General features: G+C 48.9%; 10 protein-coding genes across 10 annotated transcripts; 5 read left to right on the top strand and 5 right to left on the bottom strand.

The window, feature by feature from the left end:
* Positions 1-1,156: 1,156 nt before the first annotated feature.
* On the top strand, positions 1,157-2,336 carry BX661DRAFT_176727 (SOR/SNZ family-domain-containing protein). The gene has a single exon (XM_051534429.1). The coding sequence runs from the start codon at positions 1,292-1,294 to the stop codon at positions 2,246-2,248; it is 957 nt and encodes a 318-aa protein (XP_051394548.1). The 5' UTR covers positions 1,157-1,291; the 3' UTR covers positions 2,249-2,336.
* Positions 2,337-2,464: 128 nt separating this feature from the next.
* Positions 2,465-3,707, bottom strand: BX661DRAFT_176725 (uncharacterized protein). Its single transcript, XM_051534428.1, has one exon. It carries the CDS (start codon positions 3,600-3,602, stop codon positions 2,487-2,489), a length of 1,116 nt encoding a protein of 371 aa, XP_051394547.1. The 5' UTR covers positions 3,603-3,707; the 3' UTR covers positions 2,465-2,486.
* A 161-nt stretch (positions 3,708-3,868) lies between these two features.
* On the top strand, positions 3,869-5,149 carry BX661DRAFT_176724 (CYTH-like domain-containing protein). The gene has a single exon (XM_051534427.1). The coding sequence runs from the start codon at positions 4,085-4,087 to the stop codon at positions 5,069-5,071; it is 987 nt and encodes a 328-aa protein (XP_051394546.1). The 5' UTR covers positions 3,869-4,084; the 3' UTR covers positions 5,072-5,149.
* On the bottom strand, positions 5,150-6,668 carry BX661DRAFT_176723 (putative adenosylhomocysteinase). Its single transcript, XM_051534426.1, has one exon. The coding sequence runs from the start codon at positions 6,537-6,539 to the stop codon at positions 5,244-5,246; it is 1,296 nt and encodes a 431-aa protein (XP_051394545.1). The 5' UTR covers positions 6,540-6,668; the 3' UTR covers positions 5,150-5,243.
* Positions 6,669-7,597: 929 nt separating this feature from the next.
* On the top strand, positions 7,598-8,878 carry BX661DRAFT_195912 (cytoskeletal-regulatory complex EF hand-domain-containing protein; the record flags this gene model as incomplete). The annotated part of the gene is made up of 1 exon (XM_051538004.1): positions 7,598-8,878. The coding sequence occupies one exon, from the start codon at positions 7,598-7,600 to the stop codon at positions 8,876-8,878; it is 1,281 nt and encodes a 426-aa protein (XP_051394544.1).
* A 449-nt stretch (positions 8,879-9,327) lies between these two features.
* Positions 9,328-10,230, bottom strand: BX661DRAFT_131654 (alpha-1,2 mannosyl-transferase; the record flags this gene model as incomplete). The annotated part of the gene is made up of 1 exon (XM_051532573.1): positions 9,328-10,230. A coding segment is annotated over one exon (903 nt), but the record flags the coding sequence as incomplete, so codon positions are not given.
* Positions 10,231-12,133: 1,903 nt separating this feature from the next.
* BX661DRAFT_195910 (casein kinase II, regulatory subunit) lies at positions 12,134-12,894 on the top strand (the record flags this gene model as incomplete). Its single annotated transcript, XM_051538003.1, has 2 exons — positions 12,134-12,185; positions 12,212-12,894. 2 exons carry the CDS (start codon positions 12,134-12,136, stop codon positions 12,892-12,894), a joined length of 735 nt encoding a protein of 244 aa, XP_051394542.1.
* A 362-nt stretch (positions 12,895-13,256) lies between these two features.
* BX661DRAFT_176719 (uncharacterized protein) lies at positions 13,257-15,413 on the top strand. The gene has a single exon (XM_051534425.1). The coding sequence runs from the start codon at positions 13,275-13,277 to the stop codon at positions 15,069-15,071; it is 1,797 nt and encodes a 598-aa protein (XP_051394541.1). The 5' UTR covers positions 13,257-13,274; the 3' UTR covers positions 15,072-15,413.
* Positions 15,414-15,839: 426 nt separating this feature from the next.
* Positions 15,840-16,926, bottom strand: BX661DRAFT_176715 (uncharacterized protein). The gene has a single exon (XM_051534424.1). The coding sequence runs from the start codon at positions 16,743-16,745 to the stop codon at positions 15,915-15,917; it is 831 nt and encodes a 276-aa protein (XP_051394540.1). The 5' UTR covers positions 16,746-16,926; the 3' UTR covers positions 15,840-15,914.
* On the bottom strand, positions 16,927-17,470 carry BX661DRAFT_176714 (uncharacterized protein). Its single transcript, XM_051534423.1, has one exon. It carries the CDS (start codon positions 17,380-17,382, stop codon positions 17,059-17,061), a length of 324 nt encoding a protein of 107 aa, XP_051394539.1. The 5' UTR covers positions 17,383-17,470; the 3' UTR covers positions 16,927-17,058.
* Between the last annotated feature and the right edge of the window lie 140 nt (positions 17,471-17,610).

The raw sequence follows: 17,610 nt of genomic DNA, 5'->3' as shown, positions 1-17,610 counted from the left end.
GAGAATGTCATTTTTTTGAAGTTTTGATGGTGGAGCAAGCAAAAATTGTCCAGCGTGCAGGCGGCCGTGCTGTCATAGTTCAAGTACCCGAAACCCCCGGGCAGCCTGCTAGCATGGAAGATCCGGAAATAATAAAAGAAATCGTTGACGCCATTGCCATACCTGTTATTGCTAGGGTGTAAATTGGACATAAGGTCGAAGCGTAGATCATGGAGGCAGTCAGTGCAAACATTATCGACGAAAGTGAGGAGTTGGATTCTGGCGGTGATGATATTATATGGATTGACAAAACCAAATCTGTGACTCCATTTATATGCAGCACATCTAATCTGGATGAGGTTGTATGCGCCGTTAATAACGGGCGGCTATGGTTCGTATTGGCAGCTGTAATCAAAATAATTCGCTCAAGGTTGCTTATGCATTGAAACACATCAAAAATTTTATAAAGTTAAAAGAAGCTTTTGAAATGAAAGCCAAATTAGAAAACATGCCCGACAGGCCTGAGAAAGCTACAGCCTTAGCAAATTGCGACAGGGAAATTAATTACATTATACCTAGACCCGTTTCTTCCATGGCCAACATTACAAATTTTATTGCTCAGGATACTTTTCCACTGTTGTCTTTTGCGTCAAACTTTCTTTCCACGCCAGCTGACGCAGCCTTGTTAATGCAATCCGACTTCAATGGACTATTCGTGAGTGAATCAATTTTTCGGGCCATGAAAAACCACTGAGATATGACAACTTGATTATCAAGGCAGTTGCCAACTTTAATAATCCGCGCGTTTTAGAGGGAATATCGGAAAGCCTGGGCATGTATGCATTCAATTAAAAAGCAATTGTTTGTGCCCATGCGCATAATTTATAAATTATATTTTATCACTTCAAATATATCACTGCTAATTTAATTTTTTTGGTTTTAGAATCAAGCGCAAAGCAATTGCCATTCTTTAACATATGTCACGTTATTGACAGGGCTGAGCTTTGTCGCCTTTCTTTTTAATGAAACCTCTTTTTAAAAAAGTTCCATTGTATCGATCCGCTTTTAGCGTCTTTTAAAGTTTTTGGTTTCTTTATACCAAAAATTTTTGATACAGGATACTTCACAAAAGTTTTAGAAATGGATGGCTGTCCGGTTTGCATCCATTATAATATATTTTTTGTTCAACTTTTCCAACTGCATTTTGTTTTACGACATTTTTATTATATTGATCTATCTTTATTTTAGCACACACATTTTTCTCTATTTAAATTTCTATCACGTACACTTATTTTTCGTTAGCATCTTAACCATGAGCCAAGCTTCAGCCGTTAATAAAAACCCGCTCAATACCATAGAAATCAAGCGCACCTTGATGAAGTTGTTCGTGGGCGGCGTTATTTTTGAAGTGTCAAATGTTGAGCAAGCAAGAATTGCCGAGCGTTCTGGCGGTCGCGGCATTGTGCTTAAACAAGAAGATAACGATGGAGTTAACCGCATGGCAGACACTGGCAAAATAAAAGAGCTTGTTGACGCCGTTTCTCTACCCATTATTGGAAGGGTACGAATTGGGCACACAGTCGAAGCGAGTCTTATGGAAAGAGCCGGCGCAAACATCATTGACGAAAGCGAAGCATTGGCCTTTAGGGAGGGGGCCACACCCATCGACAAGAACAAACAAGAAACTCCATTCATATGCGGCGCATCTACTTTGGATGAGTTATTTAAGGCTATTAACAGTGGGGCAGCTATGATTCGTATTGTAGGTGACAGTGAAAATGAGGACAATGACAATGCACTCAATCTTATTCAAACTTTGAAGAACATCTTGGAGAATAAAAAGATGCTCATAAAACACTTACAAGCAAAAGTCAACATTGAGGCTATGCCTATACTTCCCGAAGTACCCGACGATAACGGTGACGTTGAGGAAAGCGAAAGAACAACAAAGCTAATAGAAATCAACGAAGCAATTGAGGGAATTATTTCAAACTCAGCACCTGTTATGGAAAATATTAAAAAGTTTGCAGCTCTAGACAAGCTCCCAGTACCCATATTTACAACCGTCACCCATCCTTCGCCAGCCGACGCAGCCATGCTAATGCAGAATGGCTTTGATGGTATAACTGTAAGCGAGTCAATTTTTACGGGCCATGCAAACCCATTGAGATATGCCAACTCGATTATCAAGGTTGTCGCAAATCCCAAGAACTTGAACATACTGGCAGAGGTGACCGAGAGCATAGGCATGTATGCATTCAACAACTAATAATGCGGTTGTTCGCGTCCATGTGCCTTGCAACGCTATTTTTAAGTTCTTTATTTGTTTCGTTTATTTTTCAATACATTTATTTCCCATCTCACCCAGAACGATGAACATCCTACTATATCAGAAGCAATGTCAACATTGTGTATAACATTCAATGCATAACATAACACTACAAATATAAAGACATACCTTTGAAATCCTCAAATAAGCAGTTTGTTAGCTTCTATCAACATACCATTCAGTCAAACCAGTCTAAAAATAACAGCACTAAACTTAGAACGATAAATATCGTAAGCACCCATTTCCGAGCAGTCGATTGGTGCTTGCGAGCAGAAATGAGATAATCGTTGCCCTGGCCCACATCGTCGAGGGCGCCCACAGCCTCGTTGTACAGACGCTCCGTCTGCTGCATTTGGGCATTGAGCTCGGTGGCTAGCTGCGATTGCAGTGTTGATATCTCAAGCACAGATCTCTGCGTGTCTCTGATCTGATCGAGTGCGCTTTCAAACTCTTGTACCATGTTGTGGTTCTCCGTCTGCAACATCTCCAACTCCTGCTGGGACAAGTGGCTCAGCATCTCGTCCTGTTCGCTCCCTTGCTTCTCTGACACTGTGGCTGCACCTTTAGATGTCATCTGTTTGGGCTGCTGCTGAGAAAGAACACCTCGCTGGCGCTCAAGCTTTTGGCGCAGATACAGTTCCTGCATCTCGGCGTGAACTTTGTTTGTCTTTTGCAGCAGCGAGTTGAGATACCAGATTACCGAGCTCTGGTGTGCGGTCACTACATCTCGTTTGGAGAGCTCCAGTGGCAACCCGGGTTGACTGGCCAGCTCAGTCATATCGCCGGGCAACTTTCCAGCCTTGCGGGGATCCAAGGCGCCAACTAGCCGCCTAAGCAATATCTTTGCGCCCTCAATGCCCTGGTCATTGCTGTCTGTTATGGCGTCCAGTGTGGCCTCGCCGAGTTGCGTGAGGGACTGAATCTTTCCCATCATCTGTCTAACAACTTGCTTTATGCCGCGGTCAATTTCGTCCCGTTCGGGATCGGACAGCTTTACAGCGCTCTGGCGGCTGAGTCTATGGAAGTCGGTGGCCGGCCGGCGTGTCTGCTGGCGGCTTTGCAGGTTCAAGTACGCTGGCCGAATTTCGACAATTCTCTCGCGCAGCGCCCGCAGGTGCTTGGCAATGATGTATGCTTCGGTCAGGAAAGCATTGTTGGCAGGCTGCAAGAAATTGGGGCGTTTGGGTGGCAAAATATCGAGGCGGCCCGTGCCCTTTTCTTTCTTTGGTAGCTGGGCCTGACGCTTGGTGGTCTCTTGTCTGGCGAGCTTGCGAAAGTCGCTCGTAATGTCCATCGTGGAATGTAATAATGAACGAATGAACAAATGAACAATTGAAATGAATGCAAGAGTTTTTACTACAGCAGGTGAATTAAAGCAAAACAAAAGCAAGCAAGCAACGAAGCGACATTTTGACCAGGTAAAAATACCACTTTTATCTCTGTGACTCTGTGGCTTTGTGGGTCTAGCTCTAACTCTGACGTGGCAGACGAGTTTGTCACGCGTTTTGTCAACGATATTTTTCTGTGCTTGGCGGCAGCATAAAATCTTTTTTCTTTTTTCGTGTTTCTCGTTGCGCTATTCGCTCTTTTATTTTTATCCCTTTTTTATCGTTCTCGTTCTCATTGTCAGTGTTGGCAATTACCGTTCTTTTGCTTTTTACTTTGTTTTCGCTTATTTAACCTTCTTTATTTTTCCTCTTTAATTTGACACGCACGCACTCGCTCACCCACACTCACTCACGCACCCACACAGGTTTATACATTTAGCAATCGGTCATGTCAGATATTAGCAACGCGCGAAAAAGACAGAGAGAAGACCCGTCCGAATGTCCCCGCCGAGTGTCCGCAGCCTCGCTCAGCGCCATTATCAACCCAGACCCGGAGCCGCCAAAAGTCATTTCGTCGCCGACATTCCAGCAGACCGAAGCCAGACCGCCAAGCCCGCTGCGGCTGGAGACCAACATTTTCGGCACACGGCCGGCCGAGGATATTGTCCGCGTGGTTGCTGACTTTATGTACACGCATTTGAAGGATAGGGCAAACATTGAGATTGAAGGCAAGCTGGGCCGGCTGGTGGACAGGAAAACGGGCGTGCGGATCAGCCTGCCTGTGTTGAGCGAAACGGTGCTAGGCGACGACAAGAATCTGCGGTTCGAGTCCAACATGACGCTGTCGCAGCATGCGGTGTTTAACAAGATACTGAACCAGCGCGTGGACGAGACGCGCCGGCCAGAGTTTCGCGGGTCCAGGGTCGAGTACAAGCACACAAAGGAGATTGATCATTTTTACAAGGTGGACGGCACGCGGGTTCGGGTGACCACCGATAAGGAAAGCGGTGAAGTCCTGTCGGTGATTACGAAGAACCGTGTGGCTGACTTGAACATTTACTCGCCACGCACCAAGCTGGACATTCGCATCACGATCAACGAGGAGCAACCAATGGAAAAACCTGATATGGAGGCAAATAAGCCGATTCTGGAGCGCCACAAGGATCGGCTCTCTTACAAGCAGGACTTGTGGAGCTTTGATCTCACACAGGTCGTCAGTCCTGAGCAGGAGAAGGGCCCTATCAACCCCTATGCGATTGGCCCGCCGAAAACATCGCCCGCTGTAACCACCCACGAGCTGGAGCTCGAGGTCGCCTGCCCAGAGGTTTGGCTCGGAGAGCGCGCCAAAGTGGCCGCCAACAAGCCAAATAACTTTCATGAGATCACCCACACGTTCTTGGGCAATCTGAGGGCCCTGGCCAAGCGCGCCATCTGAGAAGAAAAAAATTATACTAACAAATAAACAAAAACAAATCTCTCTATGCGACAATTTTTTCTTCGTTACAATGTAAGATAATGCCAAAAAGATTTATTAATGTATAGAAATTGGGACATAGCATATTTTTTCAATGGGCACGAAAAGATGCATAGAACAAAAAGAGGATTGCTTAGTAGCGGTAATCGTCGCGCTTGTAGGGGCCGTTGGTGGGGATGTCGAGGTAGTCAGCCTGGACGGTGGTCAGGGTGGTCAGCTTGACGCCGATCTGGCTAAGATGGGCACGGGCAACCTCCTCGTCGAGGAGCTTGGGCAGAACGTGGACGCCCAGGGGGTAGGCGGAGTTGTCGGTCCACAGGGCGATCTGGGCGAGCACCTGGTTGGAGAACGAGTTGGACATGACGAAGCTGGGGTGGCCAGTGGCGCAGGCCAGGTTGACCAGACGACCCTCGGCGAGCAGAATCACGTGGCGGCCGTTGGGCATCAGGTAGCGGTCAACACCAGTCTTGATGTTGACGTGCTGGACGGCGTTGGCCTTGAGCCAGCTGACCTCGATCTCAATATCGAAGTGACCGATGTTGCACACGATGGCGTCCTCCTTCATGTTGGACATATGGGCGCCGGTGATGATGTCGCGGTTACCGGTGGTGGTAACGAAGATGTTGCCCTCAAGGACAGCCTCCTCCATGGTGGTGACCTCGTAGCCCTCCATGGCAGCCTGCAGGGCGTTAATGGGGTCAATCTCAGTAATGAGGACGCGGGCACCCATACCGCGCAGAGCGGCGGCGCAGCCCTTGCCGACGTCACCGTAGCCGGCAACAACCGAGACCTTACCGGCGATCATGACGTCGGTGGCGCGCTTGATGCCGTCAATGAGGGACTCGCGGCAACCGTACAGGTTGTCGAACTTGCTCTTTGTGACGGAGTCGTTGACGTTGATGGCGGGGACCTTCAGCTTGCCGTCAGCGAACATCTTGTAAAGATGGTGGACACCGGTGGTGGTCTCTTCGGAGATACCCTTGATGTCGGCCAGATACTGGGGGTACTTCTCGTGGACAAGGGTGGTCAGGTCACCTCCGTCGTCAAGGATCATGTTCAGGGGCTTGCCGTCCTTGAAGCAGGACAAGGTCTGGTCAATGCACCACAGGTACTCCTCGTCGGTCTCACCCTTCCAGGCAAAGACAGGGACGCCAGTGGCAGCGATGGCGGCGGCGGCGTGGTCCTGGGTCGAGAAGATGTTGCAGGAGCTCCAGGTCACCTCGGCACCAAGAGCGGTAAGGGTCTCGATAAGGACAGCGGTCTGGATGGTCATGTGCAGGCAACCGGCAATGCGGGCGCCCTTGAGGGGCTGGGAAGGACCGTACTTCTCGCGGAGGTACATGAGACCAGGCATCTCGTTCTCAGAGAGCTCGATATCCTTGCGGCCCCAGGCGGCGAGGGAGATGTCAGCGACCTTGTAGTTGGACATGATGTGTATTTTTTAGAACGAGGTGTTTGTGAGGAAGGAGGAAAAACTAAAAAATGAGTACAAGAGAAAAGAAAAGAGAAAAAATTTGCTTTGGGATGCGAACAAGTTTGGGAAAAACCGCAAACATTTATATGCGTCTGAGGAAAAAAAAGCTAAGCCCAACCCTAGAGACATCTAACAGGCAACTGTTTTTTTTTTGCAGACAAGGATTATCACACTGGGACGAAATGTTAGTCCCAAATGCGCACTACCCACGCCTACACCAATCAGTGAGCGTAGTGGCCATTTTTTATTGGGGGAGCAAGCACGAATAGGGGTTGATTATTTATTCGCTCCCACCATCACAACGCCGCTCCCAAGCCCAGTATGTAATCTCTGTTGGGCTTGGCGGATAACAATGTGTAAAAAATTTTAATACCTCCCCAAAGCAGCGTACCCGCATGGCTTACTTTGATTAACTGTAAGTGGGAGTAACAGGGGGAGTGCGTGAGCAAGCATGTGAATGTGAACGCATCTGTAAATGTGAGTGTGATGTGCAACAAGAGGCAGTTCTAGACACTGCTACTACCAGTGAGAGAGTAGCAGACAATATGAGCGCGGATTGGGGGGCAGGCAGGATTGGCCGTGTGATGAATTGTGCAATGCAGTAGATGTGCGCAGCAGGATGGGGGAGCACTTGTGAATGTAACGCAAGCGGCGTGGTAGTAACACTATATGTTCACAATGTTATGCAGCTCTAGGCCTTTGGTCTTATAGCGTCAAGGTAGTTTTCCTTAAGCAAACAAAATACATAGTTCAATATAAGGCTCTATAAAACGCCGCAGTTGCATCGCAGCAAAGTCTTGCATTGGGACATTTTCAGCTAATTTGATCAGCGGTTTGCGATTGGGATCCCTTTGGATTAAATCGTCAAAGTGAAGCAAAGAAAAGAAAAAAGCAATACTAAAAACAAAGCGTCGTCACTCCTTTTTTCACAATTGAATTTTTTTCAACCCTCTTTTACAAACTAATTCTGACAATTTCCAACTTTGTAATTCTAGAAAACATAAAACAGCAAGATGAACAGCGGACTTGCAATCAGCCATGACGAAAAACAGCAGTTTCAGCAGCATTTCCTCAATGCGAATCCAGTAGATGGCAGGCTGCCGGGAGCCGTGGCCCGTCAGAGCCTCATGCAGTCAGGTCTGCCGACACAGCAGCTGGGGCAAATTTGGGAGCTCGCGGACATTGATAAGGATGGTGCCCTGGATTTTGACGAGTACTGTATTGCACTGAAGCTGGTATTTTCATTACTCAACAAAGTCATTCCCAGCATTCCCCCATCTTTGCCGCCAACACTCATTCCGCAGAGCAAGTACGCGTACTTTGCTGGAAGCATGGCCAATGCACAGCCGCAGCAGCCCCAATGGCAGCAGCAACAAACGCAGCAGCAGCAGCAGCCGCAGTTGTTACAGCAAGAAAGTGCCAAGTTGGAGTGGTATGTGCCAGGAGAGGACCGGGCTCGGTACCAGGGATTGTTCGCACAGCACTCGCGGGGCTCTGCGCAAGTGCGTCTCCTGGACATTGACGAGTTTCTCAACTCCCTCGGCACCCCGCGCTCCGGGATCACGCAGGCCTGGAGCCTCCTGGACGTGCGCAAGTACCAGCAGCTCAACCAGGAGCAATTCATCTACCTTCTGCACGTACTCAACGCGCATATGCGCGGTGCGCCTATCCCAGCCACGCTGCCGCCGGCCGTCAAGGACAACCTTTACAAGTCGCTTAACCTCGATTCCTCGGGGGCTGCCGGCAGCCCGGAGCAGTCGTATGGATACCGGCACAACAAGTCTTCGGCGCCAGTAGCTGATTCGCGCAAGCCAGGGCTGTATGGCGAAAAGTCAGGGAACGTGGCCTTGGCCGACAGCTACTTGTCCAAGCTCAAGACGTCGTCGACATTTAAGAACGAAGCCGGGTCGCGGTACGCCTCGTCGAGCAAGAATGCTGAGGAGGAGAAGAAGCTGCGCGCGGAGCTGAAGGGGCTAGAGGAGGAGTTTGAGCGGATTAAGACCCAGGTCGGACACGATGATCAGGGGTCACGCGATGGAGACCTTATTGAGGCCACAGTGAAGGAGCTGCAGGAGTTCAAGGAGTATAAGCTCCAGGAGAAGCGGCGGCTCGAGACACAGTCAGTGGGGTCCAGTGGCTCCAACGAGTCACTGCAAGCGATCAAGGAGTCGTTATATAGCCTTGAGGGCCATCTGTCGTTCTTGATGTCGGAGAAGCGCGCCATAGACGAGTTTATCAGCGCGGGCAAGCAGGAGCTGTTGGAGTTGCAAGTGGAGCAGATCAAGCTCAAGTGAGTGCAAGCACGATTGTTTTGAAAATGTTTTTGTTCATGTGTTTACACAATTCCTTCTTTTCTCTTTTTCTTTTTATTTGCCACAACAACAACGACGATAATAACAATAACAACAGCCGACTGATTTCGATAAATGGTGCGAGAAAATGACGCATGTGTGCCAAATGAAAAACAAGGACATGGAGACGACAGAGATAAGGTAATGTGTAATGTGACAATTTGTGAAAGAAAGGAAACAATGTAAAAGAATATAATGTCAAAAAAATGCCGCGGAAGATGCTCTCGCGCAGGTACGCTCGTGTTCCGATTACTTTTCTACTTTTAGAGTTTGGGCACCGCATCATCGGGGATTGGGGGTTCCAGGTACGAGTTCTCAGAGCTCTGCATGATCTCCACCATGCGCTCCTTGGACATATTGTTGACCCTGGCAAAGCGCGTCTGGCAGGCGCTGCGGTACGTGTACGCCTTGTCCGGGTTGCAGATGCACTTTGAGAGCATGGCCTTGTCGCGCGGGCAGTGCATGTTTCCGGGGTGCTTGTAGCCAATGTCCTCAAACCAGTGGATCTCGCCCTTCTGCAACAGAAGCGAGGCGGCAATCGAGTGGATGGGCGCGTCTCCCCAGCGCTCGTAGAAGAAACCCTGGGCGTTGTCGAGGTGCTTAAAGTATGACTCGTATGCCTCGCCGCGGTACAGCGACAGATCGACAATTTCAAAGTTGGACCAGAAATGGCACAGGTTGTAGTGCCCGTCGGTGCCCATCACCCAATTGACCAGGGAGCGTTCGGGCAGCAGGTGCGTATTGTTCTTGATCCAGTTCCGCGTATGGTACCACAGGGACTCGACTGTGCGGCGGCCCTCACGCGGCGCAATGGTGAAGCCGTACTTTATGCCGCGATCGCGCATATAGACAAAGGGGTCGTAGTCAATGTCGCAGTAGTACTCAACATCGGGCTCCAGACGCCAGTACCAGTCGAGGTCGCGCACCAGCGGGTGATGGTAGAACATGCCCGACTGGAAGCGACACATAAAGCGGTAGCTCAGGCTACCGCCGTACAGGTAGCGATTCTTATTGTACTCGAGCTTCTTCTCGGTTTCCTCCGGAGTCACCGAGTCCGAGTAGCCCCACTGTTCGCTGTCCAGCGTGCCGAACCGCAATTCGTTCTTGGTGATGGCCGAAATACCGTCGCGGAACTCTTGCGTAAAGTTCTGGTCGTTCAGCAGAACGTACGGGTACTTGTATTTCCGGTTGAACCGGTCCTCGAACATCCGCATGCTCTTGCGCAGGCCATCCAATTCGCTGTTGCGCACGAGCACGACAATGGCGCCGTTGACACGTTCTCCCTCCGCCGGAGGGTCGTAGGAGATCCGCGCCGCGGGGATGGTTCCAGCATTGAGGTCACTGCCTACGGGAGCGACACTCGGGCTGCTCCCTGCGTTGCCGCTATTGTCAAGTGCGTGGGGCAGAGACAGTCCTGAGCTGAGCGATGACAAGCCATTGTCGCCGAGCAGCGCGCCGGAGGCCATCCACATTGTGAAGCAGATTGTTGCTGTGGCCACCAGCAAAAGCCCAACCTTGTATATGCGGGCGGTGGGTTTCCAGCCTAGTATTTGAGGCAGGCCCATTTGTTTTATTTATCTGGCTCTGGTTTCTTTCCGCGCTCCTGGTATCTAATGTAATTTGGTATAATGAAAATGAATACTCCAAAAACGCGCCCGAGGAATTAAAAATGGCGAGAAATAAGGACAAGATACGCCAAGCAGTGTCTGGCTCGAGAACCTCTTGCGACTTTTGCCTATTATTTGGAATAATAATATAATAGTAAGAAAATGCGACAGTAAAAAGTAAAAAAATAGAAAATAAGATAAAGGAAAGTAAAAGAGGCAAATAAAGAGGAAAGAGTGCAGTGGCAGAAAACAAAAACAGACAAGGCAGGTCAGAGGTCAAGTAAGAAGCAAAAATTGAAGAATTTTTTTACCTGGTCTGGTTGCCCAAAAAAGCACAAAGGCGAGGGAAAACCAGTAGCATCTCGCGTATTTTTTATGGTGTGCTTGCTCTGCTCTTAAAGGGGAATAATAAGGCAAATCCGTATGCAATTAAACGCATTGATGGAAGCGCGATAGATAGAAAGAGGAACACAATGTTTATTTTTTTGTTGGCACTTTACAGACACTCGAATGGCCGCAGAGCATACGTTCAACAACCCTTTGGTTTTTGTGTCCATTTGATGTGGTCGAGTTGAGCAGTGTGGTTACGTGAGGTAGTGGAGGCAGTGTGCTTATATACACTTATTAAGCTTGACTTGAGAAAAATACCTTCGATCGTGAGTGGTCACCCACATTTGCGCTTTTGTTGAAGCATTTTTCTGCTTGCTGTTGGCTGGTTCGCATTTTTCGCGACATGTACAACATATGCAAGTGGACCATTTTCAATGGTCTCGCCTTGCTTTCTGTTTCCCCAAAGCTTCTTGATTGTGCAGCTGGAGCCAATCGGCACACACATCGATATCCCCGGGTACATTTTAAACCAGTTTCCCCTAACACACAACGTGGGCAGAAGACCAACCACAGTCTAAAAAACAAATAAAGGCGAGATTGTAGATTTTCCCACAGCTTTCTTTTAAACCTGCTTTCCGACGCACTTATTCATTCTGGCTATTTGGAAAAACTGCTTAAAACCCCAGTAAATTGTGAGTGAAGATTGTCATCATGATCGCCAAGTGGCTCAGTTCGACTCGTGTTGATTGTGATTAAATACTTGGCTTCGGATAATTATTTAATCACAGGCAATTGGTCGTGCACAAAATGTTAGACGCAAGATATGTTTTTTCTTCGTCGAGCAACAGCAAGTGCCAAAAGCAAAAGAAAAATGCGCTGCAGGGCGCGCGTAAGGGGGGTGGCAGCTTGTCTGCCACAAATTTGTAAATTTTTTCAACTTTTACATTCCATTTTTGTGTGACTAACAAAATACCAATTAATATTTCGTTTCTCTAATTTTTCAACGCTCCTTTTTATAATTTTATATTATCAGAATTACTTGAGCAGTCCGTTCGCGCTCAACACCTTGATTTTTCTTTTGTTTATACGCGCATTCTAGTACAACAACTGGCCCTGGTCGCGGTGTGTCTGTCTGGCTTTAGCAAACAATACCATTTTTAGCACAGGAATCGTAAAACAAATAGTAAGTGTATGCCTTATTTCTCAAAGTGCGACTGCGCAGAGACCCAAACGTTACATTCCAGACTGAAAAGTCAACAGAATGACGCATACTTCGACATTTGCGCTAATTATTGACTATACACCTACAACTCGTAAATTTTATTCGTCGCGACATTAGTGGAGGAGCTCTCGAGCACGGATTCGGACAGTGAGTGCTACAAGTACTGGGTTGAGTGGTACACGTGCAGTGAAGGAAATGAGTACTTTTGCGATGTCGACGAGGACTACATTATGGACAGATTCAATCTGACCAATCTTGCGCAGGAGGTGCCCTCGCAATACTACAACAAGGCGCTCGAGCTAATAACCGACCGCCTGCCCGAAAAGCCCATGAGCGAAGAGGTGCGCGAGAACGTTGAGCGGTCAGCAAAGCACCTATACGGGCTCATTCACGCGCGCTACATCATCACAGCGCGCGGCTTGGTGAAAATGCTGGACAAGTATAAGCGCGGAGACTTTGGGCGGTGCCCCCGCGTGTTTTGCTACCAGAATCCGTTGCTGCCTGTTGGGATTACAGACTTGCCGAACCAAAAGGCTGTGAAGCTGTACTGCAGCCGTTGCGAGGACATTTACAACCCAAAGTCGAGGAGGCATAATATGATTGATGGCGCGTACTTTGGAACGAGCTTCCCGCATATGCTGTTCCAGGTCTATCCGTCGCTGAAGCCGGCGCCGACCGACCAGCGTTACGTGCCGCGTATCTTTGGGTTTAAGCTGCATTCGACTGCCGAGCTGCACAGGTGGCAGGACGAGCAGCGGGAGAAGCAGAAGGAGCGCCTGGGAATTACAAACAACAACTGAAGACACGGCTGTATTTGCCATTTTATATTAACAATATTGAAATATACTTTTTGCGTTAGACATGCTGATGAATGCGTGTGCAAGTCAACACAAGGCCCTTTGTTGCACATCGATCGATGTTGATCCAAGAGTCGACAAAAGGGGGCTCGCTTACTGCTTTTTAATTGGAGCCCTCATCTCCTCCCCGCACAAGAACAACAACAAAAGTGCAAGAACACTGGTGGTAACCGCATGTGGACAAAAGGAGCGAGCGTGACTGAGCGTTTCTCCATCTCTTTCCCTTCCATTACTTTTGGTTTTATACTCATTTATTTATTCCTTCAACTTGTTTCATTTTTCACTACTTTATGTGCAAGATGATCCCAGATGAGAAGAAAGCCATGCCATGGGGCCTTCCGCCCCTGCGCTCCGAAGCCATCCTTAAGCAGCGGCAGCAGCAGCAGCAGCAGAAGTTGATGCTGCTGCTGCAAGAAGGGACAGCATGTGCGCTGATATCGAGCACAGAAAAGCAGTCACAGCCCTCCGACTACTATCTGTATGAGCAAGAGAAGAGAAGCCAGTCGCCTGTACCTGAATCCTACTCTGTCAATTACCTTGACGATCACACCCACGCGCACACCAAGGGCTACACGTCGCTTCTCCCCCAGCAGCGCCACACCTCGGATATCATGAGTATGCGTAAGCGCATGGCCATTTTTGGCCTAGGCATGTCCATGATGGCGGCTGCCGTCCTGTACATTCGTTTTGTCATGTATGACCCTCGGGTCATTGATCCGGGAACTTTCTCGCCAACGACTCTGGGCACCAACCCTGATACTCTGGAAGCTGTCACTTGGCTTCTCGATGCCGGATTCGATGAGGGAAACACTGTGGCGTGGGACCGGCTGGCCGAGATGACTGACATGTATGGCAACCGCATGACAGCCAGCAAAGGTTATGATCTGAGCGCGCAGTGGGTTGTGCGTACAATCCAGGAGCAGGACAAGAACCTGACCGCGTACACCGAGCCCGTGTGGGTCAACGATTGGCAGAGAGGCCACGAGTCCCTAGTGCTCTATGTCCCCACCAGGCCCGGCGGTCAGGTCGATATCCCGCTTCTCGGACTAGGCAACTCTGTGGGCACCCCTTCGGGCGGCATAGAGGCCAATGTCGTGCCTGTGCACTCCTTTGAAGAGCTGCGCAAGCTGGGCAACGAGAGCATAGCTGGACACGTTGTTCTCTACAACTACTACTATACAGACTACGGGACTGCAGTGAAATTCCGGAGTCGCGGAGCTGTGGAGGCCGAAAAGTTTGGTGCCGTGGGTGTGCTCGTTCGCACGGTGGCTCCAGATACGTCCTTTGATTCCATCCACACGGGGAGTTCTGCGCGGGCAAGCATCCCGGCGGCATCCATTTCCGCCGCAGACGCCAATCTCATTGAGCGGCTTTACCGCAGATCGCAGTCCCCACAGGCATCCTCTGACCACCTTGCCCCACGGATCCGCTTGAGCATGGAGGCACAGCTGCGCAAGGATGCCAAGCAGTCAGACAATATTATTGTTGATTTTCCTGGAACGGAGAAGAGCGAGGAGGTGGTTTTGCTCAGCGGACACTTCGACTCGTGGGATGTCGGTGTCGGTGCAATGGATGATGGCGCCGGGGCTTTTGTCTCATGGGAGGCAGCACGCTTGATTGCGCTTAATGGCCGGCGGCCGCGGCGTACTATCCGCGTGGTTATGTGGAACAACGAGGAGACGCTGCAGAGAGGCGCTCGCGCGTACTTTGAGAAGCACCGCGAGGAGATCCACCTGCACAAGTTTGCCATCGAGAGCGATATCGGCGTGTTTGAGCCCTGGGGTTTGACCGTTCAAGCTGACAAGGCGATGACGACGAACCTGAGAAACTATGGCGTGGATTTGATCAAGATCCTGGGCGCTGGCAATGTGACGACCCCTGAGGTTGAGGGGCCCGGCGAGGATATCCGGGTGCTGTGTGATCACGGCGTGCCCTGCGCCGGGCTTCTTTCGCTGAACCCGGAGAATGGCGCTGTGCCAGGAGACGACAAATGGACGGAGCATTACTTCCGCTACCATCACGCTTCCAGCGACCGGATGGAGGTCATTGACAAACACCAGCTCCGGCGCAGTGCGGCTGCGCTGGCTGCTTGGGCATACCTCATTGCCGACCTGCCCTGAGCTGTGGCTTTTCTTCTTTTTGTATTGGGTTTAAATATAGATATGATCCATTCTGTTGACTAGATCTACAGCACCCTCGTTATCCCTGTCTGTGGCTTTGGCTCCCGAGTTGGTGTGAAAGTCCTTGGCCTTTTGCTTTTTCAGCTTGGCCAGCTCCTTTTGTTTCTTTTTGGATTCTGCCTTTTTCTGTCTGGCCGCGCCCTTTTGGTGCTTGGGTTTTGTTTCTGCTGGTTCCTTGACAGGTTCCTGCTCTTGCTCTGGTTGTGGTTCTGAATCTTGAATGGCATCTGTTTTTGGTCCTTGCTCTTGCCCTTGCTCTTGCCCTTGCTCTTGCTTTTGCTCTTGCTCTTGCTCTGGCTCTGGTTCTGGCTTTGATTCAACTTCTTTTGAGGCTTCTTCTTTTTCGTCGCCGCAGTAGTCTGGGGGACCATCAGCGAGGAACCACGAGTCGTCGGCAGAGTCATCGGCCATCCACTGGACTAGTAGCTCGATGACTTGGCCGGTGTTTTGACGGTGCTCGTGCAGCAAGCGCCGTACCAACCTGTGGTTTGAAACGGCAGTCGACGACATGACGATTTTCTCGGACTCTGTCGGTATGCTGTCGCCATTGTCGTCACCATCGGTGTCGTTAGCATTAGTGCTGCCGTTGTTCTTGGCAGAGCAATTACGCGGAGCGGCGGCATTGGTGGGCGTAGGCTACAGTGACAAAATACAAAAACATGTGCAAAATTTTAATGCAAGAAAAAACATGTACAAATTAGTACTAGTACTAGTATTAGTATTAGGGTTTACGTAGACCGGGTGTTTTCCTCCCATTGCTCGTTTAAAAGTACAAAATTACATTTAGGTTATAATACAGCTGCCACCACCACCACCACAGCGGGAGGATGATGGTTGGATAGTTCCCTTGTGGTTGGCGGATAGATTGACAGCGACAGCCTCGGGCATAACAGCATTAGGCATGACCATGAAGGTGGCATCGACACGTCCGATCTTCCTATGCTTCAACGCCCGAGGATCATGTTCCAACAAGGGAACAAATGACAAAAACTCGTTATCACGTTCCTTGACCTCCGGCAACCCAGTATGCGGGCCCCTACTATTACGCACAGACGAGTAATGCTCGTACGAATGATAAGCTATATGCACCGTCGGCATACTCCTCTTTGAATCCAAAGGATCCCCGGCGGGCGCCCCGCTAATGACAAACACTGTGCCGCCCATCTGGTAAACCTTAATATCCACTCTATAGTTTCTCGCAAACGCTACTAGCTCTAGATTCCCGCCGTAGACAGATAGTTGGCGCATATTGCGCAGGTACGATGGAAAGTCCTGCGACTCATCCATGAAGGGTGCAAATTCATCTGGGTGTCTCTCCATGTAGTCGCAGACAGCGGAGCGGTGGCGCTGGTGGGTGTCTGGTGTGCCGTCTACTTGGTCGGCGAGTGAGCGGAAGAGGCAGTTGCCGTCGCCAGCTATGTCCTTGCAGTAAAGCCCGTTTTGCTTGAGTTGACGGTTGAGTGAGGAAAAATCGTCTGTGTCATATGTGTGGTTGTGGTTGTGGTTGTGGTTGTGGTTGTGATTGATGCGGACGAGGCGTTTGCCTTTGCGGTCGTTGCTTTCCGAATTGTCCTTGCGGTTTCGGTGGCTGGAGGCTGCTCCTTTTCGGCCCATTGTGTGCAAAATTGTGACTGAATTCTATTATATTCTATTGGAATTGACTAAATAAGAAAATAGAGAGAGGAAGAGAGATAGAGTGAAAGAAAAAAGGGACATAGACGTTCTTGTGCTCACTGAACAATACCTCAACTAGCCTCAAAGGGGCCGTGCTTGTATTTTTTTTATATACTGTGTACTCCAACAGTATTCGTTTTAATTGGCTATGCAGCAGCGATAAATCAGTTGTAAAAAATAAATTTTTGCGCAACCTTTCTTTAATGACAATCCCCTCCCACTTTCTCATACGGCATATATGCGATAATATAGACTAATTATACCACCACCACCACAGCAGAGAGACCAGCTTAATCACTGCCAGCATTGCCATGTACCCAGTAATTAATATGCCGCTGTATACAATAATTGCCAGGCTTTTGAGAATTGGAAATCCCTTGAAAACTGCTACGCCGATAACTAAATATATAGTAGCCTTTACGTAGGTAAACATTACACTTTGTTCCACCCTGTCTGTGTGCTTTTGCGCCGACAGCGTTGAACCATCTGCAGAATCGTCCGGGGAAGCAAGAATAACGCCAAGAAGAAAATAAATAAGGAGGATAGAGGCTTGGACGTAGTGATTTGTGGATTCCATTTTTTAGATGTATAAAGATACGTCGAGATAAATAAATGCAAATGCAAGTAATAAAACAATTAATTAAATAAATAAAAATAGAAGGTAAACTAAACACCTTTTTTCTCATTTATTTCTCGTGTGTGCACACGACACATGTTAAATATTAATTAATGCTTTGTATAATTTGCTCCTTTTTTGTGAAAAGTGCTGTTGGATTAAAATAAAGAATAATTCAAAGGCATGTTT

Source organism: Kickxella alabastrina (assembly GCF_025024165.1).
Source record: "Kickxella alabastrina strain RSA 675 chromosome Unknown BX661scaffold_2, whole genome shotgun sequence".
Lineage (NCBI taxonomy): Eukaryota > Fungi > Kickxellomycota > Kickxellomycetes > Kickxellales > Kickxellaceae > Kickxella > Kickxella alabastrina.
Note: the sequence above shows the minus strand (reverse complement) of the source record. Positions and strands in the feature narration are given on the sequence as shown.

Bases quoted from the DNA above. Each gene is read 5' to 3' on its own strand.
- BX661DRAFT_176714 (XM_051534423.1), bottom strand. From the start codon at position 17,382: ATGGAATCCACAAATCACTACGTCCAAGCCTCTATCCTCCTTATTTAT.
- BX661DRAFT_176724 (XM_051534427.1), top strand. From the start codon at position 4,085: ATGTCAGATATTAGCAACGCGCGAAAAAGACAGAGAGAAGACCCGTCC.
- BX661DRAFT_176727 (XM_051534429.1), top strand. From the start codon at position 1,292: ATGAGCCAAGCTTCAGCCGTTAATAAAAACCCGCTCAATACCATAGAA.
- BX661DRAFT_176715 (XM_051534424.1), bottom strand. From the start codon at position 16,745: ATGGGCCGAAAAGGAGCAGCCTCCAGCCACCGAAACCGCAAGGACAAT.
- BX661DRAFT_176719 (XM_051534425.1), top strand. From the start codon at position 13,275: ATGCCATGGGGCCTTCCGCCCCTGCGCTCCGAAGCCATCCTTAAGCAG.
- BX661DRAFT_176725 (XM_051534428.1), bottom strand. From the start codon at position 3,602: ATGGACATTACGAGCGACTTTCGCAAGCTCGCCAGACAAGAGACCACC.
- BX661DRAFT_176723 (XM_051534426.1), bottom strand. From the start codon at position 6,539: ATGTCCAACTACAAGGTCGCTGACATCTCCCTCGCCGCCTGGGGCCGC.